The sequence below is a fragment of the Numida meleagris genome, chromosome 2 (assembly GCF_002078875.1).
Source record: "Numida meleagris isolate 19003 breed g44 Domestic line chromosome 2, NumMel1.0, whole genome shotgun sequence".
Taxonomy (NCBI): Eukaryota; Metazoa; Chordata; class Aves; order Galliformes; family Numididae; genus Numida; species Numida meleagris.
Genome location: NC_034410.1, coordinates 19,015,026 through 19,039,592, shown reverse-complemented (window position 1 = coordinate 19,039,592; position 24,567 = coordinate 19,015,026). Strand labels below are relative to the sequence as shown.

General features: G+C 35.6%; 1 protein-coding gene across 1 annotated transcript in view; it reads left to right on the top strand.

The window, feature by feature from the left end:
• LOC110395142 (macrophage mannose receptor 1-like) overlaps positions 1-19,745 on the top strand; it is a 33,583-nt gene extending 13,838 nt beyond the window's left edge. The window contains 20 exon segments of the mRNA XM_021389298.1: positions 1,839-2,038; positions 2,352-2,479; positions 3,249-3,336; positions 3,918-4,053; positions 5,425-5,463; positions 5,567-5,730; positions 6,742-6,809; positions 7,240-7,340; positions 7,938-8,007; positions 8,009-8,069; positions 8,767-8,872; positions 9,791-9,987; positions 11,787-11,859; positions 12,573-12,805; positions 13,973-14,117; positions 15,694-15,846; positions 17,121-17,237; positions 17,493-17,660; positions 18,820-18,859; positions 19,216-19,745. Coding sequence (XP_021244973.1) covers positions 1,839-2,038; positions 2,352-2,479; positions 3,249-3,336; positions 3,918-4,053; positions 5,425-5,463; positions 5,567-5,730; positions 6,742-6,809; positions 7,240-7,340; positions 7,938-8,007; positions 8,009-8,069; positions 8,767-8,872; positions 9,791-9,987; positions 11,787-11,859; positions 12,573-12,805; positions 13,973-14,117; positions 15,694-15,846; positions 17,121-17,237; positions 17,493-17,660; positions 18,820-18,859; positions 19,216-19,435 — 2,507 coding nt within the window. The 3' untranslated portion in view covers positions 19,436-19,745.

Here is a 24,567-nt window from a genome sequence, read left to right as displayed (position 1 = left end):
CACTTGCAACTAATTCTGGGCTCCCAGCTCCCTAAAAGGCTATGTTTTCGTAATACCTAACAAATGGCTAATACATCTGTTCCCATGCTGACATGCCAGCCCCGAGCAGCTGATGACTCTCTCAGGTCTACCTGCTCCTTTTTATACCTCCAACCCCCCCTGAATTCCCTGCTGCAAGTGGCCAGTCTGTCTATGAAGGAACTTCCTCTGCATTCCAGCAGCCCTACCCAGACTTCTGCACAGCAGCCAGCATGTAGCAATCAAGCAGCTTTCTTTCCTCCCACCTGGTTATCACAGAGCCATGCCATCTTTCCTACCTGCTGTCCCAACATTGAGACTATCAGAACTCAGTATCTTAAATGCTCTCCCAGTGTTATTGAGCAATTATTGCAGACCACTAAAACTCCCTGCCACTTACATTTTCCCCTCTATAACAATTTACTCTGATAGCAAGTGAATATTAAATACTTGGTTTCTGATGTGGCAGAATTTCACACCTCTTTCTCACTGCTAGGAAGGAAAATGCTGTTTTGAACGACTTGCTGTGGTTGACTCAGTGACTCTTCACAGAAAGTCTTCATAGGGCTATATTCTGAAATGATTTGTGCTACTGAGGAAATCTGTGTTGTAATACAAAACTCTTTCTCAACTAGCCATTAGTAAAACACATCTATGATGACATATATGAACATTCTGTCTTTGAAATACTTGAAGTGTCTTTGGAATATGACACCATGGAAATAATTATTTCCTGGCTCTTCATTTCTTACAAGAGCAAAATCAAACTGACTGTAAATGATTAAAGTGATAGAATTGAGGAAAAAAAAAAACACATGGAAAACAATACTGTAACAGTTTTTAGACTCTGGGGTTTTCAGCCTCAGGTTGCAGAGAGCTTTTTGCCACTCCAATGCAATCTCTATTTTATTCCTTCTATTTTTTCATCTTGTCTTTATTGTTAGTTAACTGCGGATGTGTTGATGCCATGCTGGAGGTGCCTGAGTTTGTTCCCAGGGAGCCACTGGGATTGCAGTGCAGCATCATGCTTAGATAAAGTGCTAGGGTCTTGGTGGTGGAGGACTGTGTAAATGAACCGCTAAGTTCAGGCTCATTTGGTCCTTCTAGCTCTCTGCTGACACAGCTGTGCTGCTTTTGGTACTGAAGGCAATTCACTCAATTCTTGCTCAGAAATGTCTGTGTTGTCTTTCAGTTCACAGTTTAGGCATATCCTTAAAGACTTAGAATGGGATTTGTCTTATTAAAGTTAAGCTAAAAAGAAGTTTAATATCTTCTTTATAATAGCAGTCAAGACTACCCTTAGGAAAAAAAAAACACAACAAAACAGTGGGATGAGTTCTCTGAATGTGAACATCTGGGGACTACACAGGCAGGGAATCTAGAATTTTGGTTAGGCTAAGAGCTTAAAAGTTAAGATTGCCTCTAAGTAATAGACAAATGTTGCTTTTGGCAGTGTCATAGACCATTGTCCCCACTGGTTCTGAAAGCAGAGAATGAGGTGTCAGAGATGGCATTTCAGAAGGATGCCTGTTCCTTGGTGCTCCTTATCCCTCCTGGGTGACGGGCTGCCAGATGCTTGCTGTGAGTGGCGTAGGAAAGAGCTAGCTAGGCAAGAGGAAGTTAATGTACTTAAGCTATAATGCTTTTCAAGGGCAAAAAGGATTGCTCTCTGTTTTCCTCTTTTTAGAAACCTTCTCTTCTGAGGAGATGCTACACATTATATTTCAAGCAGTCTTTTGTAAATGAATTGCATGAGCTGTAAAAAATGGCAGGGGAACTACTTGAAAACACGTTTTAATTTTCTTTTATATTTCACAAAGGGAAAGAAGTAGGTTGTGTTGCCCTAAGGACTGGAAATGCAGCTGGACTATGGGATGTTCAGAACTGTGACCTAAAGGCAAAATTTCTCTGCAAAAAACTAGCTGAAAAAATGACTCGTCCATTTGCTCCTGGAAAAAAATTTAATTTCCGATGTCCTCTGGGTTGGAATACAAGTAATAGTACTAATTCATGCTTCAGAGTAAGTGTTATTTTTTTCCTATAATCCTTCTCCTGAGACAAAAGTGTTCTTAACTGATAGAAAGTCTAAGCTTCAGAGAATGACACCTCATTGTATGAATGTAGTGAGCTTTTACACAGACTGCCCAAGGAAATCACTGCAATGATCACTATATCAATGATACTTAGGGTTATCAAAGTAGCATATTCTTTAATCTATGTTATACATGAAAATCTTAATGGAATATTTTCCTATTTTGATCATACAAGGTAGCCGGTGGACTTATTTTTAATACACTGCAAAAATAGTGTCCTACTTCAAAATTTATTTACAGATTTTTGTGAGACAAAACAACCAGAAAAGAACATGGTTTGAAGCCAGAGATTTTTGCAGAGAAATAGGAGGAGACCTGGCTGCCATTAATAGTGAAGAAGAGCAAAGAGTGATAGAAAACTTAATAAAGTTAGTAAAATAAATATCTAATGATTCATATTTCAGTTTAACAATTTGTTGTATAGGAATAAATAAATATATTATTGAGCCACTCATGAGATAATGTAATGAAAAGCTATACCTGTTTATAGTCATATTCATAAGAAAAAAAAATGAGAAAAAAAATCATATAGGTACCATTTCCAAAGACATCTTTGGATTTCCCAAAATTTGTCACCATCTGCGAACTTTTACAATTAGAAAATAAAACAAAACACCAACCAAACAAAAAAACTAAAACTAATGCTTCTCCTTCATTTCTAAGTTTGTGCATCTAACCATTTTGAAACTAAACTGTCTCTTCAAGCAAACTTAAATATTTCATTTTTTCAGAGAACACTATAACCACAGCCTCAGTGAAGAAAAGCAACATGCTGCATTTTCAATGTAACTATTTTCAAAGTGGGACATTTTAAGAGATGAACACTTATTCACTAATGGAAGCTTGCAGACCAACAGCATTTTGTTCTTTTTAAAATTTCTACAGTAATTTTCTTTTAGTAATTCAACAGTTTAGTCTTTGAATCCTCTGAAGCTCTTATACTTACCTCACTATTACAGACCAAGTACTTCCTAGCCCATCCTTGCAGCTGTTACATACATTTATATTACTGGTTTCAAAGCATTGAGTAGTCCTCATATCCTTCGGTAAGTGTGAGGGCGATTGTTCCATGTAACTTACATAACTTAACACAGCCAATGTGCTCTTTTCTTCATAACATATCCTTTCACACTCTAGAAAGAAGCCCCCACCTTCTCAACCTTTGTGGATAGGTTTTCAGCTCTTGGATCCTGATGGTGGGCTGTCTTGGAGTGACGGATCCCCGGTGAGAACTCAACATTCCTACTTTATTTCAGTTCTGACTCTTTCGCTGTTAAAGCTACTTCTATGACTGGCATGGATGAAAGTCATATTAAGAATTACCAGGAATGGCTGCCTTACCACTGGGCAACCCTAAATCATTGTTCTCCATACTGGCTTGGAAAAGAAAAAGGTTATAAGCCATGAGATTAAACCATCAAAGCAGCAATAACATGAAGTTCCAGCTAAAGAGATAATTATCTGGGTTGTAAGTAGATGAGAATCATCTCTCCTGATTGTATTTGGCGGCGGTGATATATTGCCATATTCCTTTCCCTGCTGTTGATTTATAACCTCATTCAATTCCAAACCAGAGCAAAAAGGCTTAGTGTGACTGCTGAAGTCTGCTACATGCTGTGTAAGATGAGAGCCTTCTTTTTTTCTTACAAAATGCTATATTGCTTTAATAGCCCACGTGGGCTGTGCAGCCACACAAAGAAAATAAGGAGTGGTTCAAAATTTTGGTGCTCTCTCTCTTTTCTTCCAGAGTTCAGCTATTTTCCCTGTTAGATATGAATAAAAATCAAAGCTATGTTTCCACTGTAGGTGAGTTATATGAAAACAATTCCTTTTTACGATACTCCATTAGACAATTGTGGAGCAATCAGCAAAGAGCATTCCATTTCCGGGATTAACATGCACTGTGAATTCAGTCAGGACTGGATTTGTGAAATAAAGAAAGGTAGGCTAATTTTTACTTTAAGCTCTCCCTAGAAAAACATTTCAGTTGCAGAATTTCATATTTTAGAATGGTGCGATGCAAGTTACGTGTTCAAAGAAAACCTGGTTGATTTCATAGGAATTCTGTATATGGAACAATAGGCCAAAGCATATCAATACATTCAGAATACAATGCTTCAACTGAAAATTATCAAACTTGTTTTGCCTTATTTTAAAATTTTATACTGTATGATAATTATTATTTGTTTTCCAAAATGTAATTACTGCAACTACAGAGAAATAAGAGAAGAATCTGTTATGGCTTTGTGTCGAGTTGCACAACAACTGTTCCTCCTGAACAGTTACTTTGGTGGCTCTCTTTAGGCTCCTTCACACAATTGGTGAGGAACAATGTTCAAAGTGATATTTCTGTGCTGCATTTTTTCAAAATAATCTGATTCCAGCTAACTCACATTGTCTCAGCTTTTCATGTTTAAAAAGTAGCAGCCATAGATATCTATCTCAAAAAGATGCTGTGTAGATATCTTTGCTGGTAACTTTGCAATTCTTCAACTGAACGATCAGTACAACTAAGAACTATCTGCAAAAATGTCAGTGGTAGTTGTCTATTTTATTAATTGTTATTAGTGTATGAATGGCACAAATTACAGCCCGAAGAAATTACCATCGTTAGTCAGTAGTACATAATGTCATAATGAAAGGTACAGAAACAGTCCTAATAATTTGTGCTTTCTGAACTTACATAATTTTTTATCTTTTACATCTTTCAATCAAACATGGAAGAAATTATTTTTAAAAGGTGACAAACTTGTTTTTACGAAAGCATATATGTTGCACGCTTCAGTTAGTGCAATTACAGACACAGGAACACAAATATTACATTGAACTCCTGTGGAAAAAAATAAAGATGATATTTGTCTTGTATTTTTATAGCTCTTGGTCCTGCAGGTTTAGATATATTACTCCAGTATTCCCCTAAGTGTTATATCTCATTTTTTTCATTTACATTTTCTCAGCAATTGGTGGCTTTTCAGTCAAATGTGATTCTTCACAAAGTAATGTCACAGAAAAAATGTTTCACCAATAAATGAATAGTAAATACATATATTTGTAGTTTTAAAAACAAATTTGTTTAGAATCTGAATTTCTTGCTCAGATTTGACAGCGATATAGAATCTCCTATTATTTTGCAAAGTACATCGACATCCAAGTACAGTATTTTCACTCTTTCTTTTTATTACAGAAAAATTATTGAAATTTGATTGTCACTAAGATCATTTCTGATTGAACTGGTCATTGACTAACTGAACACCAACATTGGTTCAACATTTGGAAAATGTTTTTACATCTTTTTTTTCTCATTTCATTACAGGAACACTCTTGAAGCCAGAACCTGTCAGCCCTCCTGCCAGTAAGCTCTTGTTTATCTCCTCACACCCACAGGATGCTGTCATGTAACAACAGCAACTTTCACAGGGACTGTGCAGAATGTAGACTCCTCTTCTGTGTTGCAGTGTATGAAGTCACAGAAGATGGCTGGATTATAAAAGGGGACAAACAGTATTTTTTCAGCACAGAAAGAAACTCTATGGAAAAAGCCAGAATGTTCTGCAAAAACCACCATGGAGATCTTGCTGTTATTGGAGATAATAATGAAAGAATTTTTTTGTGGAAATACGTAAGAGGAAATTTGATTACATTTTACCATACACAGCATTTATACCCTGCTGCATATGCTTGTGAAATACAGGAGGACATGCTTGTTGCATAATACTAATATATTTTATCAACAGTAGATTTCAGTATTCAATGCAAAAATGTATAACTAAACATGTGTAAGAAGCAATGAACAGAAATCTACCTTTCAGCTGTGTTCTAGATGGTAGATTTGAGGTAGATACACAGATTTGAGGCTATTGCCAGGGTAGCTCTGACACACCACATCATGCTGCTGCCCTAAACAACTTTTCAAAGAGAGGTTTAGCCTGCTCCAGGTCAGGGATTGAAGAACTGAAAAATAATCAGGATGTTCGTGAATCAATTTTGCTCCAAAACATCTCAAAACTAGTTATGTATTTCAAAAGCGCTGCCCAGACATCACCTGAGATGATGCTGGTGGGTACATGCCCGTAGTAGGGACATGCCTACCATTAAATAGCATGGATGTTGGCTCAGACCTCTGCCATAACCCTGTTTGGTTTATTAACGTCAAAGCTGCCACACAGCCTACTTTCTGTGTTACGCTGTTTTAGATGTTTGTTTTTGTGCGGGAAAGGATATGAAAGGAAGAGGGGACAGGCAGCTTAAGACACAGAAATCACACTGCAGCTTAAGAGGAAAATGAAGATTTACTTACTACACTGAACTAAAATATTTTATACTATTCTCATTTCACAAGTCTTCCTTGTATCTTTCAACATTGAGAGCACAAACTAACTTTGAAAGCTTTGATTATACCAGTAAGGCATTTAAAAGTAGTGAAGCAGCAATAAAGTAACAAAGCAGAATTATGTGATTTATGGTATTTATTTCAACAGGAGTCCTGTCTAGTGATTATGTGTGTTCATTCAAACAATATGTATTCATCTATTTGCGTCAATAGCCCAAAAAAGAAACCTTTTTTTCTATTAGATAAGTAGTAAGTAACAGACAGCACTAAATAACAGTACATTTTTTTTCATGTGTTTAGATCTTAAACAATGGCAAACTGCATTCATATCTCATAGGATTAATCCTGAATGCTGACCAACAGTTTAGGTAGATAAACGTGCTATATTACGATCCATAAAAAAAACAGAGCAAAAGTTTTGCACAGCCAGAGTTCCTTCTGGAGGTACTCCTGCAAGGCACGTATAAGCAATTTTGGAGAGTTATGTTGAAATGTATGCCCCTCTCCATTTAAACACATGAAAATATATGGCTTAAATTATGTTTTAATAGAGAATATCCATGCTCCCAATACATAGGTAGCATCTATAACAATGAAGGTATTTTTGCTTTTTGACTTGGTATGAAAGAGCCCCGTTATCTAAAATCTTTTATCTTGTTTAGCTCAAACTAACAGACAGACTCGGCTGTAAATATGTAACAATATATATTTTTAGCATATTAAATGTTTTTTTTTCTGAACTGCTTGATGAACATAGTCTGGTCAACAGCTACTATGTTACTTTTTTTTTTTTTTCAGATGGATAGATGGAAGTATATTACACTTTGCACCTTGGGCAGGAGGGGAACCCAACTTTGCCTATGCTCAACAACGCTGTGTGGTCTGAGATAAAAAATATGGTGAGTTACACTTTTTTAAAAAATATATTTTTATGGTTATTTTTCTTCCTCTGTTTGTTAAATGTATCTTGCAAACAGTAAATCTATTTTTTTTTGCCAGTTATTTGGGGAAAAATACATGTAATAAAATTCGTATATATGAAATTGATTTTATTAGAGAATGCAGGGACAAACTGGTCATTAATTTTCCATCTGTACAGGCAGTATGTTCTGTTCGAGTAAAGGGAGAATTGTTATTTCAAAAAATAATTAGGGAATAGTGAGTAAAGGAATAATGTAGATAACCAGGGGCCTAACAAGCATATGAAGTATCACATTCTATTGTTCTTTCACAGAGAAAGTGTTACTTTACATCTGAGTTTTACTCAGAGGTAAGGGAGTTGCCATGTCTGCCACATCATATGGGCACTACTCCCACAGTCACAGCAGGACTAAAGCCCTCCTGCAAATGATGATAGGATGTAGAGTCCAGCTGAAGTACACTATCTGACATTCCTAGGCAGAGTGTTTTCAAAGCTACAAATATGGAGACAAGTTCACTTTTCTACAGATTTTAGTCTTTTATCCAATGTCTTATTCTCTGTATTTAAACTTCAGGTTTGTGGAATTATGTTAGCTGTGGTCATTCACATGGCTTTATCTGTGAGAGACATGAGAGTTTTGTGAATGCCAGCAGTAACTTCACCTCCAGGAGGATGTTCTGAAGACTGGCTTTTATTTAAAAATCAGGTTTGGCAACATGTATCTATACACAATGATACTAGTCCTTGGGGACGTACCTACAGCTATACATGGGACCTTTTGTCTCCCATATACCTTTTGACAGTGATTTTCCAAAGTCACATTAAAAATTTAACTAGTTAGCTAATTCTTACAAAATGATGATTTTATAGTCATATATATTTTTATTATTTTTCAGAAAAGTGGTCATCTAAGCTACCATGGAACAAATCTTAATAGTATGTACTTAAAAAAGATGGAACTTAATTCAACCGTCAGAACCAACAATAGTGTACAGTCAGTCATTTGAGTAGGGATGAATCAGAAATAATGCTCAATTACAACATCTTACACGTCAAAAATACATTTCAAAAAGCTCACATGGTTTCAAATGGAATCCTAAGATTGGCTTTTTTATGTATCTATTGGCAGTAATTCTTTGTCTAATGACAAAGTATGGCTTTTCCAGCACAGCTAGTTAACACATTAGGTTCTATGAATTTTAAATGGTTGATTTAATTTTGTTTCTTCCAGAAAGTTAGAGAGTACGTTTTAAAGTCATGAAAGATTCTGCCTTTGCTCTAGAGCCGAGTCCCTGCCAGCTCTTTTCTGGTCTGATGGGGTTAATTTCTACTTTAACTGGTGTCATGCATGCCTAAATTCCTTTTGCTGTCACTCATTGATGACCTAACTTATTTTTCCATAGTGTTACAAATTTTTTGGTTCTCAATTTCATTATTGGCGTACTGCAAGTAGGGATTGTATCAGCCTTGGAGGACATCTGGCTACCATACAAAATGAACTAGTACAAGGTATAGTGCAATGGCCCTTTAGATAATAGCACTTATTCTGTAAACACTGTTCATTTCCTGAAAAGAAATATGGCAAGAAGAGACAGTACGTAAATATGTGTATTTTATAATGTTTATACTCAACATGGGTTATATGGTCATGGCATAAAACATTTTTGGAAGAGCTGGAGCTATCTGTTTCAGGCTAGTAATGCTAAGGTTTGCTTGTTCTCATTCCATGTGAACCACTTTACATTATTCATGGAATTTGAACTGGCATAGAATAGCAAATTGCTACCTGATTCTTGTAGGGTTTGACGGAGGTAATGAAGAAGAACCCATGGTCTGCTTTTACTATAAATAGAAATGAATATATTACTACACCTCTGAAATGACTGTCTAAATTCTGCAAATTAATTCAGCAGTACAGTGTCAAATAAAAGCACATTTCCACATTGACTACTTTTCTGGGCTTCCAGTTGTAGGTCCATCAGTCAATCAGCTCATCCTGAAGGTTGAAATAAATGAACTCATTTGACAAATGGTCAGTCAGCTTTTTTTTTTGTATTACCTTAATTCTGATCTTCCTTTGGAGTTCTGAATACTTTCATTCATTGAGAACTTTCATGGGCAAAGGCTTGGTAAAATCTTGACACAATAAACTTGACATAATCAAATCAGGTACATTCTGATTGAAAGCTAATTAAAATGTATTCACAAGATTTTAGCAAAGCAAACACAGTAATTACAGATTTGTTTATGACCTGATGTCTTGACTGATGTTTTGACTGATGACATGACATGTTTAGAGAGACATGGTTTAGTGGGGTTATTGGAGGTAGGTGGATGGTTGGACTGGATGATCTTGTAGGTCTTTTCCAACCTAGCTAATTCTGTGATTCACCTTCTTTTTTGTTGTGTTTTTTTTTTTCCCCCTAGCTTTTCTCACTTACCATTTGAAGGATGTTTCATATGATCCCTGGATTGGCTTGAATGATGTAATTAGTGAACTCAACTTTGTTTGGGCTGATGGAAGTGCTGTTTCCTATACAAACTGGGCTCCAAATTCCCCAAAACTTTATAAACCCATTTTGTTTGACAGCCTCCGCCCAGAAGATGGCCACAATCGGATAAAAGTAAATATTGCTCAGAGTTTACCATAAGGTTAAGTGTGGAGAACAGCATCACTTAAATTAAACATCTCAGTTTGCTTCCCTTTGAGTCAGCTTTTCCCCCAGCTTGCTCATTTGTCAATAAACTGGGATGGATGATACAGTACCTTAATGTTTTAATGTTTGAATATACTAGCTAACTCATAACACAAGAGAATAAGTTACTGCTGCAAATTTGCCAAAGAATTTAGGAATATTCTGGGATTGACTGACTGAATAAAGTTTTCTTTTTCATAGTAATTTGATGTTTATTTTGGAGAAAATGCAAGTATAGCATTCAAATTCTAGAAGCAAGCACACTGGAAACACTTTCACATGTTTGGTAAATTCAGTCATGTTGGAAAATGAAGGAAGAGAGCATGCAACAGTTCAGTTTTTTTCTACTACTTCCATATTTAAAATTGCAACTGAACTGCTAAGGGCTGATAGATGCTAACTGCTACCAAACCACCAAAATGCTCTCCACTGCTAGGTCTGAAATTAAATCCCATAACGTTGTAAATAAAATAGCTTTCCACATATGCAAACCAATTTCTCCAATTTATTTCCCTACCTTCTTTTCAGAACTTACCCTTCACTTTCAATGTGACTACTCTACTTGCTGTCCAGCCTCCCCTCATTTTGTTATTCACTCCTCTAGAGAAGCCAGAGAGACAGCTTAATCTTCATCTTAGCCAATTCATTGTGCTTTTGCCGATTCTGTTCTAGTCCCTGTCTGAGTTGTATAGGAAGACAAATAGGATGCAGCACAACACATCTCAATTTCACTACAGCTCTGATAGTGCTTCAGGGAAACATCCAGAAACAAACAAACAAAAGAAAAAACAGGAGGCAGAAAGGTACATTCTAATTCTCTCCTTTACCTTGAACATACTATCACCTTCTGAGAATCCTTTTCTGGAACTACCCAGGGCAGTGGTCGCAGCCCCAAGCCTGTCTTGGAGTTCAAGAAGCATTTGGACAATGCTGGGTCTCTTGCAACTCAGGATATTTTATTATTTCATGATTTTTAAAAGAGTGAAATATCACTGAAAATTGCCCTAGCTTTAGAAGCAATTGTCCATCTCCTCTACTCCTTTCTTATTGCTTATTTCATTATCATCTTCTTTTCCTCTGCTTCTTCAGAGTAAGACCACTAGAATCACTAAATCAGGTGTTCCTAAACTTTTTGCGTGGCAGCAGAGCAGGCTCTTGTGGATTGTAACTAACTTGAAGTTCCAGCTTCTTAAGCACTCAGCGCCTGATTTGGTATAAGTGAAAGATCTTTTAAGAACTAAAGTTGATGATGACACTTTCATGATCATCACTTAAATGCTTCTGCCAAGAACCACTACTTGGCTTTGAAAAGCATAGCCTCCATTTATTTCTATTTCATTCCTATTTAAAAACAAAAGCTACTTAGAGCTGCTCATTTATTGAGACGAATACTGTGATAAAGATTTTGAAAATAATAGTGACTTTCAAATATGTCTTCTTGACAATGACTAGAAGAATGAACAGGTTGAGTTGAAGATTGAAAAGAAATTGCAAGACAATACCAAAGTGGAGCTAGCCACCACAGAGGAGGCTGGAGAGAAAAAGAAAAGAGGGAGGTGTTTTTTGAGTTGTAATACAAACCCCAAAATGTCAGAATTAAAAGGGGGAAAAAAAAGAAAAAAAAAAGGCATGAAACTTCCCATAACTATAGTACTTAGTTTTATAACTTCTAATATTAGTCTAATATTAATGTACTCACTGTCATATTCCTTCCCTTCTTTCAGCAGCATGATTGTGTTTCTCTGAAGAGAGATCATACTAATATAGGAAAATGGAGTGATGAGCCATGTTATAAATCCAGTGAGTATATATGCCAGAAGAACAGTGGTGAGTTCTGTGTCACTAACCCTGGAATTTGTAATGACAAAATTAAAATCACTTTTTTTTTAAAATATAATTTAGATCACAGTTATATTTTCATAGTTGGTTAGTTAGTTATAGGCAAAACATCAATAAAAATTAAGAGCCCATCTTGCATTACAGTGTTACTTAGAAATGTTTTGAAGAAAAGAACTTAAGAAAGCAAATCAGAATTTATGAAAGCAAAATATTTTTATTTAAAATAGTTTAATGAAATAGCTAAAATACTGTAAGCTTTTTATTTACACAAGTTCATAATAATCTATAAATTATCATAACTGGTAAGTAAAATTTACATTGATCCAAATAAACCTGATAGTCACAGTCATGAAGATACTAAACCACAAAGAGTATATTGAAAATGTACAGAGTAAGTGCGATATCTTTTTACTCCATAATATGTAAAATTCAGTGAATTTATTGATTGGAAGTCCCCTGTGGCTGAAAATGTATTTATTTAATCTGGAAAGTTCACTACTATTTTGAAGTTATCTGTTACTTATAAACAATTAATGAGAAGATATTCCATTCAAATTAGCAATGTTCTAGTATGTTTGTAAATAATAATGATGTTATTCAGTTGCTCAAGATGAACATGTGTCCTCCAGATTTAAGTGTTCTTGTGTTTGGCATTTTTATTTTTACTCCCACAGACCCTAAACTCTATAAATCATTGGGAACAGTGTGGGTCTTTGCTTTTGACCATTCTGATGGCATTAGCTACTCTGTCACCCATTCCAAAATGAATTGGGAAGAAGCACGACAATCCTGCAATAGCACTTCCTCAGAACTTGCTAGCATTTTAGACCCATATAGCCAGTCACTACTGTTCTTAATTGCACAGGAATATGGGCAGCCTATGTGGACTGGTCTTAACAGCTACGTGGTAAGAATATGTGTTACAGATACCTGTGCCTGTCAGCTTAGCTCCTTCTGAATGCTCTCATCTTGAAATCTATAGGAATTTCTGACAGTGTATTGCTTAAAGCAGCATGTTATGTCAGTGCATTACCAATCTATTATGTCATTCATCAAAAAAGACTCATGCAGCATAGATTTCAATGAACTAAGAACTCTTAAGCGCTTTAGCACAAGGAAATACTCCTGCAAGCCAATACTTAACAATGTTGTGTATGGTTTGGAGTCATTAAAAGATCTCAATGATAAACTAAAATCTCCCCCATCATAAACTTATTTAAATCTAAAAATATATCAGAAATGATACACAGCAGTACATCCTGCCCTCCTCTCATGTTTTTATCTACCTCAGACATTGGTGACATGGCATCTCTAGTTGTATACCAGAGATCTATGAATGATTGTTTTTTATATATATTTATGTTCACAAATAGTTATTCTAGAGAATTATTTATGATTAGCAGTAGAAAAACACAATCCTGAAAAGAATGAAGGGCAAAAATTGAATGAAGATATCTGTAGTCTATATAATATGGTAATTGCACATATTGAGCAATGAAAGTATTTTTTTCCTGGTGTAATTTCTCCCATTAAAAATTTAGAATATTATGGGAAAAAAATAATTCTGTCTTTGAGATGTATGTGCCAGCTGTATGACAGAGGAGGGTGAACATTTGGATGGTAGGTGTGTTTTGACATGCTACACTCTTCCTCATGAATCACAGTCACGATATCTACTACTGAAGTGATAGCAATCAGCATTGCTTATTAAGAACACTTCCACCCACGACATGCAGACTTTTGGGTGGTGGTAACAACATTATGTCTTACCTAATTCTCAGTTTTCCTGCCTTCACTCATGTTTCCCTTCTTTTTTTCCCTTCCTTTTCCCCAAACTCAAAAAATGTTCTGAATTAGTGTTAGATACTTTTCAAATGGCTGAAAGAAAATTACTCTGCAATCGTATCTGTGTGTAACAGACGTTGTGCATCTTGCTGCAATTAGCAAGCACAAAAAGGTGGCAGCTGTAAGCATATGAATCCATACTGGTTACATGAGAGTCCTCTAAGGACCCTGTGTAATAGGTTTATGACTCTCAGCAACTTTGAAATTACTGCATGGATTTTGCTTCCAGACCAAGGGCAAGTATCAGTGGATTGACAGATGGAGGTTAGTTTACAGCAAGTGGTCCAGCGGGGAACCAAAACAGACATTAGCATGTGTCTACCTAGATACTGATGGAACCTGGAAGACGGCTTCATGTGAGGAAGAATCAGATGGTAAGCGATTTAATATGTTTAACTAGAGGGTGTGAGGATTTACCAACTGTGCTAATATAATAAACCACCTTGTTTTATGCACTGGTAGGTTAGAATACATAAGCAGATAACTAGCACATTAAGAGTTGTTGGGAATTCTTTCCAGAAGTAAATCAATTCATAATAGTCACAACCAGAATCCTAAGAAATCAGGAACTGACTACTTATTGATTTCTTAGTTATCCACTCAGAAAAGTTATTCATGAAGTTCTGTACTCAGTTTGGGGCACCAGGGATTGAAAAGGCTGTTAGGCAAATAGGATTTTCAGATGACTAGAAAACAAGAATTAATAAAGAAAGATTACATTTGGGGTTGTGCAAAAGACTAAGAAACAAACATACTAAGAGAAATGGATTAATTAATTGGTGGGAATAATTAATCCAAACAGATGATCAATTCTAAATATTGAAAACTAACCCTAAAGAAATTGAATTTAATTATTCCCTATATCTGATATGAGTTGGAAAAGGAGTAACAGACAGAAGTACTGGAAGAAAAACTTGATTTTCACAGTTCCAAAGCCTTTAACATACATAAAAGTACAGAAAACAAAATAAAAACAGGTCAGAGAATTTATATTACTGGAAATTGCTAAGAACAGTGATGACAAACACCTGCTCCAAATGACGTAATTATATATCAACTTCTTTTCACCTGTGAGCGCAAGGACAAAGTACAAAACCCTCTGAGGAACCCTCTAAGTACAAACTTCCATAATTTCTATAGAAATTAGTATAAATATAATTTTATGATTTAACTAAATATGCTTACATTTTCTTCAATATTAGGGAAGATACCGAACTATTAGAAAATGTAAAATTACATGCCAAATTACATCCCAAGATGCTGTAATTTGACAAAAAAATATCCTCAGAGTTTGTATAAAATATCTCTTTCCACTTCAATATTATGGAAATCTAATTTGAGAGATGAATGTTCCTTAACAAGGAAAGAAATAGACTGTGGAAGACTCACAGGAAGAAAATGCAATTTGGCAGAACATTTAATTTTCATTCCATCTGCATTTATCTTCTCATCCAAAATCTTCCTAATGTATCAATCACTATGGAATTTATTTAGGATGCAGTTTAATAAAAAAATTCTGCAAGCTGTGTTAAGTCATATCAACCCTTTCATTCACAACTACAGTTTCTGGTACAAGGTTTTGATCCTGTCAAAAACTGAGACTGAAGTCAGAAATCGTTTTAAAAATAGCTATTTTTTTTTTAACTAAGTAGGCAGATATTTATGCCAGAAAACCAGTTGGATATTTTATTGACTAGAGTCATGACAAAAATTATAATTACAGAGAATCCATACTTCTTACGGACTAGAGTACCTTCCTAATCACCTTGACAAATAAATGAAGTAAAACAATTTCTCAAAAAAAGTCATACTCAAGCTCGTATTAGAACATGCTTCAATTCTTCTCTAATGACAAACCTAATATAGGTTTCTTAGTCTTGTCTTAGCTATCTAATGGATTTTTATTTTTTTTTTTATAAATTAACTTCCAAATACCTGATCTCTTACCAGTAACAGCCCCTACTGAGCCCCCCCAGCTTCCTGGAAAATGCCCTGAATCAAAAGGACATAGGTCTTGGATACCTTTCCATGGTCACTGCTACCACTTTGAGGCTGTCAGGAAAAAAAGCTGGTCTCAAGCTCATCAGGAATGTGCCCAGCTAGGTGAGTGTTGTGTTTTAGAAAGACTGAAGATGCAGTGAAATTCACCAAATAGTGGATGATATTGATATGAATGCCTAACATTACTTTAAAACTTCAAAATATGCGTTTAGGTTGCTTTTCAAAGAAGACAAGATTCATGCCATTTCAGAATAGAATTGTATATTTGATATCTCAATTACCAGGAGAAACATTCATATCTAAAAAAAAAAAAAAATGATGTTCCTACTAGTTTCAGGAAAATCAGTAATTGGGTAGAAAGAAAAACTCTTTTAGTTCACAACATGTACTACAACACAAACTTGTAGGAAAGGTGCGGGTTTTTTTGTTACTTCCAGGGCACTGTATAATAACTTGATTTGAATATCTGGACAATAAATGAGATTGAGGAGTCACCTGGCTTCCACAAACCAGTAAAACACAGTTAGTCACTCCCTCCTGCTCTGGAAGACTCCCCACTGCCAACTATGATTTGGGGAGAAGAGCTCTATGTGGATTAGGGGAGAAGATGTTTTATTCCAGATCTCAGATTTCTCTTCACTCTTAACTGAGAATTGCTGAGAAACAGTTTACATTTCAGTGTAAGAACAGGAGACATCCTATATATCAACATCGTATTTCTGAGTGATACTCTTTTAATTGCAAGTAACCTAGTAGCCAGAAGGAAAAAATGCATTTGAACACTTGTGCATATTCTAGGTTCCTACACTTTTCCAGCACATAGTACCACACTACCCTGGCCAAGCCAGATAGGGGATTTCCTGGTGACCACAACGCAGATTTGTGTATTAGTACTCCCAGGGCATTTGGCAAGTGTAAAAACTTCTGGACATAGAATCATAAAATCATAGAATCATCAAGGTTGTAAAAGACCTCCAAGATCATCTAGTCCTACTGAACATCTTCACAACTCAAGTACTGCTGAAAATGCTGCCTAGCCACTGGCAAGTGACAGCGCTGTAGTGACAGGATGCGTGGTGCTGAAAACATCCTATGTATCACTTTCAGCCTACCTGCAGTCTGGAGTGTGGTTGGACCTGTCTGAAAGTGTTGAAGGAGAGCAATCTGTCATCTGAAAATTGCAAAACGCTAAACAAAAATCCCTGTTGTCTTACTGAGTTGCATCCACACAGCTCAGAGTCATGCTCAATATAGGATTACAATAACTATAACAAGACCAGTGAACATTACTTGATTCAGTAATATTTTTTAAGTGTTTTTTTGACTTAAACTGTGAGAAAATGAGACATTGTGATGTATGCATTAATACTTTTCAGCTGCTGACTTGGTATCTGTAGGAGACTATACCGAAGCAAACTTTCTGGCAGAAACCATTAAGATACTTCATGGAAAGTCTCCCAACTTTTGGATAGGGTTAAAGAGAGATGACAGAGGTAAAATCTTCAATATTTAATAGTATATTACCATATCATACAAAATTATTATACATTGTTTGGAAGAAAGCAAAAAATCCATATTTGAAAAATATACACAAAAGTCAAGTATGTTTATTTCAAAGCATGTTTACATACACTTAGAACTGTAACTGAAACATTTAATTATCTATTCATGTTAAAATTTGCTGTTTTTCCTATCACAACCTGTTCTGTAACATTGTTTTATACATGTATCCTCATTTTAAATATCAGAACAATGGGTATGGACAGACAAGTCAGCATTGGGTTTTGTCAACTGGCAAACTGGAGAGCCTGCAAGCAGAATGTATAAAGACTGTGGAGAAGTATGTGCATTGACTGGGTTCTGGAACACTGACGTCTGTTCTTTCAGAAAAGGATATATCTGTAAAAAAGCAAAAAGTAAGTAACACTTCTAACATATTGAGGCTAATAATGCCTCAAAATGTATTTAAATTACACACTGTAAAACATGTAAAAACGTAAAACATTACAGGTTTATGTATAAAACCAGCAAACAAAAATAGCAGCACTGTTGCCAAAATATCGAGGCCTCAGGGACAGGAGGATATCCCATGTGGCTTCTGACTGCCTCCTCATAAGGCTGCAGCTCCAAGTCCTGTAAAACTGCCATCATCAGCTCCATGCAGCTCTCATGAATACTTCAGATACCTATGTTTAACCACAAGAACAAAGACTGCTCATTTTTTTAATAAAAAGACAGTTTTCCTTAGATCTTTCCATCAAATATCACACAGTCTAAGTTCAAAAGCAACAATTCTTGTTTCATTTCAATGGAATATACTCTCAAAAAATCTTGTTCTGATGAATGCAATGAAAACTCCGTCTCATGCTGGACTGTGTGATTACTTTCATTGCTGTGCTTTGAGCTGATGATTTGAGGACTATGATAACATACATTCCCATGGCACTCTATCTACAGCATGGTAAAATCACTTTCAAAAAAATGCTGATCGTCCCTTGATACCAAAATGATCACCTGCAAGAAAATTCAAGGGTTTGATTGCCAAATGACACTAAATGAAAGTGGTAAATAACATGAACGATTTGTTTTGTAAACTTCATATTTCTGTTCATCTTTCACTTACCTGATAAGTTTAGGAAGTGCAATTACAACAGGGACTACATCCATAAGGAATGGCTGTCTCCAAAGGCTAAACTCACAGATCATTTTCAGCTCAACATCCTCACGATATATTTCTAACTTACAAGACATCCATTTATGAAATGTTTCTTCAGAAAATGCCTAAAAATGAACACAGATCTCATGGGCAGTTTCTCAGAAATAAACACATTTGAAAATCCTTTTGGAAGTAACAGGAATCCGGCTATAATCTCGTTTCTTGTTGGCTAAGGTCAGATGCTCTTAGTAGAATGCTGTGATATTTATTCTAGAGGTTATATGTGCCTGGCTCTATCTCCCTGAGAGAGCAGGTGGGTTTGGGGCAAATTCTCAGGAGCATCATCTAGTCTTAGGAATTTTAAATTTCTTGCCTTTTTTTAAGCATTCACAATAAATATTTTCTTTTCCTTCTGAAAGTTCCAGAAAAGACTGAGATGTCACCAGAAAATGTGGGTAAGTAGATTTACCTTTCAGTAGGAGATATTCAAATACAACGTGAAAATAATAATATATATATATAATATATAGTTTCTAAATACTAATTTTAAGAGTATTTAAAAATAAAAGCTCCATAAACTTAATCCATATCTACGTGCAGGAAATACAGGTAATTCTTAATTAAACTCTTTTTTGGTCAAACTTGTCTAATTGTAATTTATTCCGTTTTGTGAATGAAGAAACTCAACTTGTCGAATGAACAATCTACATGTGCACTGCATTTTTCTGTCTTTTTGTTAAAGAATTTTCATTCATTATTGGATTCTAAAATCTCTTAAGATCAAAAGTGTTGATTCTATTTCACTCATTTACAAGACAGAAAATGGAGACTGTACTTTCTACTGGCATCATATGGTTGTTTGTTTTATTAGCCCTTTTCATAGTTAGAGCTGTAAGTACAGTTTATTTCCACTTGAGGAACAAAGGACAATACCAACTAAGTATTTCAGCCAGAATTGGTGCATCAGAAGCAGCAGTGGATATCCAAGAAAAAGATGCGTATACCAGCACAAGTAGTCTGACAAAATACCCATAAGTTCCAAAAAACCAAAAACCCATCTATGCAACTGTTAGTCAAATCTCATGCCAGTTTTGTATTTACCTACTCAAATAATAGTCTTATCCTTTCACAGATAGAAAGTTAATGGATTTATGTAAACATGCACACCCATATAGATATGCTCTCCAAAATGTTATAGTTTGTTGTTTAGCATGAGGAGTACAGCCATTTTTCACATAAATTTGTGTGGCTGAGAAGTGTCAGTGTAAACCTATGGTATGTTTACTATGTGAAATTGTTTATTTAACTCATTTCTCTCTCTCTTTTTTTTTTTTTTTTTTTGCATACAAAGGAAATAATTACTCCCATCTTTACATAATTTTCCTGCTTTATTGCTTCTGTGTTACTTAGCGTTTGATGGGAAATGCTGCTTATTTCAGAATTGCAGCTTCATAGTTTATTACAGTATCTTTTCATTAATGTAAAATCCATTACCATACTTGCCTCTGTGTGTTACATATCATCTCCTTACAAATAAATAAAAATATAGATGAAAAATAATTGAAACGATTCCTGTATTCCTACTTCTGGTCAGAACCTTGGGAACATTTGGGAACAATACAGCGTCATTTTCTACAACCTTGCACTTCTGCATTATTCTGTAAATATTAGCATTTTTCTACCAGGTTCAAATTAATACAACAATAGATGATCTGTCTGTTGGGTATTACATCAGTAATTATGCTTTCAGTATGCAATATTGATGCCTCTTTTAAAATCTAAGAAGGTGTAATAAATAGTTACATTATATTGCATAAGGTTATCTCATAATTCTTTAACTAACTCTCTAGTTTAGAGGAATAGTCACTTCTGTGCTTTTTGAAAAAAAATTCTTCCGTTTCTATTTCATTTGTTAACGTACTCCACTAGATTCCCTTTCAGAGATTTTTCAGCTGTATGCAGTAGCAGTGTTTTTCTCAGGGGCAGTCGATCGTTCTGCATGTTTCTCATCCCCATTGAGTTCTGGAAACACCTTGCTCCAAGCTTCTGCAGGGCACCTGGCAAACAGAAGGACTCAGGAAAAGAAGTTTATGAAGAAGCTAGAGCAGAGGAGTTTCTACCACATATCTGTAAGGAGAAACAGATGCTCTCTCAGAACCATCTGTAAGAACTCTAGTCAGAATTTCTTATGTTTAAGGTCTCTGACTGAATAAAAAAGTTAAAATTCTTATTTAAAGAGAATAACTTATATATGTGGAATAGTTTTCTGCACCAGGGTATTCGTGCTTGTGTCTGACTGGCTTGAGAACACATTTGTATTATTAATGACCTTTTCTATAGATAGGCAGTAAACAATAAAGTCTCCTAAGTAAAAATATTATTGTTAGCAACTTAGAATGGAAGTAGCTCCTAGTTTCAGATGTTTTATCAAGACATCACATATTTGCTATCAGATGTTTTTGCCTCCATTTCTTCCCTTGCACTCCTTTGTTGGATGGATGCACCTTATTCTACAGCTTTGGCTGAGTTTGTAGGGAAGGCTCACCAATCACAGATATCGAAGGACATATTTAGACTGTATGACTTTTCCCTTTCTAGTACATCTGCATGACTATACCTCATCAGATATGGTGAAAACACCCACCACCGAAAACTACAGATTATTTAAAGCAGAGAGATAAAAATGCAGGAAATAAAAAGTAAATTCTATAATTAATGTCCTTTGAGTACTTTGTAAAGCCCTGAGATAAAAACACATAAGAAAAAATTCCTAAATTGATATAGTAAATCCAATAATCCCATCTCTCCTGTGATGAAAAAAGAGTCACAGTTATTCTCGGTAGGAAACAGGAAACAAATGAGAACTTTGGATAAAAATGGAAGGAGAAAAACACCACCTGTTTCCCATTATGATGACTAAAGATTAAATTGTTTCCTGATTTGTGCTACAGAAATCTGGGAATAAACAGTTACACTTGTCTTTTTGGATGAACAAACAGTGAAAGTGCTTTTCCTGTTCAATACTTAAAAACAATTCAGGCTGCAGAGTCTTACAGTAAATATGTCCATGTCAGAGAGCCCCATAAATTAAAATTATCTTCCCAAAAGAAGAAATGCATGATAGAAATGACTTATTTTTTTCTTTTAAATTTATTTGCAAGTTTTATGGTCTGTACCCATAAAAACTGTGAGCTCATAGCAGAAGTGTCTTGGAGACCAAACTCAGCACAGCCTGTGCTCCTGGGAAGAATCACGGCTGGTATCACTTCCGTGCTGGAAGCAAGAAGGGCTTGATAATCAGGCTGCTCTGCATGCCAAGCACCAGCGTTATCATAAGAAAATTGTTTGATATAGATTTTTCATGTACAACTATTTTGTAGTTGAATTCAACATCACATCTGAACAAGAAATGGATATAATCATGGGCTAGGTATAATATATGTTGCTGATCCCCCCTGCAAGAAACTGAGAAGCTGTGAAGGCTCATTCCTGACTCAGAAAAGGGAAAGAGAGAAAGCACCCTGGTGAAAACAGCAGTGAAAATGGGTGAGGACAGAATGAGCTACTGCAGCAGTTCCATACCTACCTAAGGGACTGGGAAGAAGGCCACAGCCCTGACCAGAGCTGCTCATGTTAAGTAGGTACTGTCATCATTACTTATTGTTTGCAGCGTGGAATGGCATTGCCACATCAAGGACAGCTCATTCAGTCTACCAAGAACAGCCACTGGGACAGGGACCTGTGTGTCTGGAACACCCCAACTCCTCTACACCTCTCCTTTGAACTGTTTATTGTTTGAACTGACACATTACTGCACACCTCATCCATAGCTCAGACACAAAAGAATATTGCACAAGAGAGTTGCACTTAGTTAAACTACAAAGGACAGAGTCACTCCTTCCAGTGCATTATCTCACTGTCCAAGTCAGATGTCTGTCTGTTTCTCTTCAAAAAGACCTGTATATGCTAATCCACTCTCAGTTCAGTGCTTGGGACAGGAAAAAATACTGCTTCTTATGAATTTCTCAGTTAAAATTAACTTCATTGTGGGGAAGAGAAGACACACTGCCCCTGCTGTTAAACATAAGCATTTATACTGGAGTGTGTGTGTGTGTGTGTGTGTGTGCGCATAACTACTCACCTTGCTTTTATAAATAATTCTTGATTTTCCTTACCAGTTTTTGAAGGATACAATGTCTCCTCTAGAAGTAAACTGATCAGTTTGTGACAGGAAAATAGCGCTCAGCAATGGAAATACAGACCTCGTAATCTTCTTGCAGCCAAAGGAGAAGTTTTATTTTGCAACTGTGGCTGCAGAAAAGGTAAAATAATATGGTGTTCAAAATACCAGAGTAAAAATAGGGAGACGCATGGAATTGCAACTCAGTTGTTGTCTCAAAGCTACAATGGCAGCTTTCTGAGAATTAATCTTACTGGCTTTCCATGCTAGTTTGGCTTTACATCTTTTGGAACATTTTCTTATATCTAAGACTACCGCTGCATATAGATTAAACTGTTGACAGAATGGTAAATTTCAGAACAGAAAATTGGGGTAGCATTGCAGGACATGGATGGTTTTATCTCTAAAACAATGTGAAGGAAGGAGCTGTGCCAAATAGTGAACACTGATGAAGAAAGGCATGACACGCTACTGTAAATACAGAAGGAATGGTGACCCAGAAACAGCAGCAGGTAGTCTGTTTGTGACTCATAGGAAATTACGTTACTGTATTACTGTACAACAGCTAAAAATATTTGGGATTTTTAAGAACTGATATCCCTTCACAAACAATTGTTATTACAAATTTTAAATAAGGCATTTTAACAGCTCACCCTTGTTCTCGACTTCTCCACTTAGAACAAATTTTTATAGGGAGGAAAAAATTTAGCTTTTCAAGACTTTTTATATTGTATTAAAGACAATCATAATGCTCCTTTCTGAAAAACAGGAAGTTAACTGAGACATACTGCAGCTGCTTATTCGTGACTGCTTTAACATAAGAAAAAAACATGCCCACAAAAGAAGAGTACAGAAGATGGAGTACAAAAATATTACTGCATATAATCACTACAGCTACTCCTGACAAATCTGTTATACCATCCAGCATCTTAAATCTTTGCTTCAACTTCCCTTACAACAATGCTGTAGAGATGTTGTCTTGATTCACTCAAGCAGATTCCTTTTAAACAGGTGGATCATTTCAACATTAGGAAAGAGAAGAAATATGACAGGGAAGAAAAAAAAGAAACACGAGGAAGAAGATGGTAATAAGAGCAGTAATTTCACTTTCCCAGTTACATTCATCTGAGAGCAGTGGAGACAGATGCACTCATGACTTGCAAGAGAAAGACACACAATGGCATCACAGTGAATCACAAGTCTTTGGAGATAGTAAATACAGCACCCAGGATGCCAGGATGATGAAATTCAGCTCTCTCCTTCTTGGTATCTTTCAAACAGCAGACCATAAAATGAGTAATGAAACAATTCACCTTGTTATTTTTTTCATCAATTATGCATGCAATAATTTTAATTAATTCTTTTTTTATTCTGCTACCTGTTTGCTTACAATTATTGTCAGGAAGTATCAGTGAGACTATTATCTTTGCTGATCTGTATAAACTGCTGTATATAACAGGCTGAATCAATGATACCAATTTCTAACATGTAAATTCATTCATTACAATTATTAAAAAATAATTAAATCATCCTTTTGCACATTTTAAACAGAAGGTAAACAGAAGTAAAATGTAACCTCTTAAGTGTTTTTTTTCTGACTCACCTACTTGGACAAAGCATGAAAACTTAATACAGGTGGTAAACTGCTTATTAAGATACTTTTATAATCTTTACAACAAATTTACAAATAAACCTAGCATATCTTAAGAAGAAACAAGCAAACGTTTTGTGGAAATGGCTTTAGGCCATTTTCAACAGTCACAAAAAGAAAAATTGTGGACACATTTTCACACAAGCTTTCCCTCAGTTTTCAAAATAATAATTTGCAATGACAACATAATCTCTTTCATGCACACACTCAACTACCTAAGATACCTGAAGGGAATGGAATTCATTCCACAGAACCTAAATATCTAAAGTGCAGTCATCTGCTAGTAGCTAAACTACTCACTCAAGATCCTCACTGTGACCAATACAGATAAAGAAA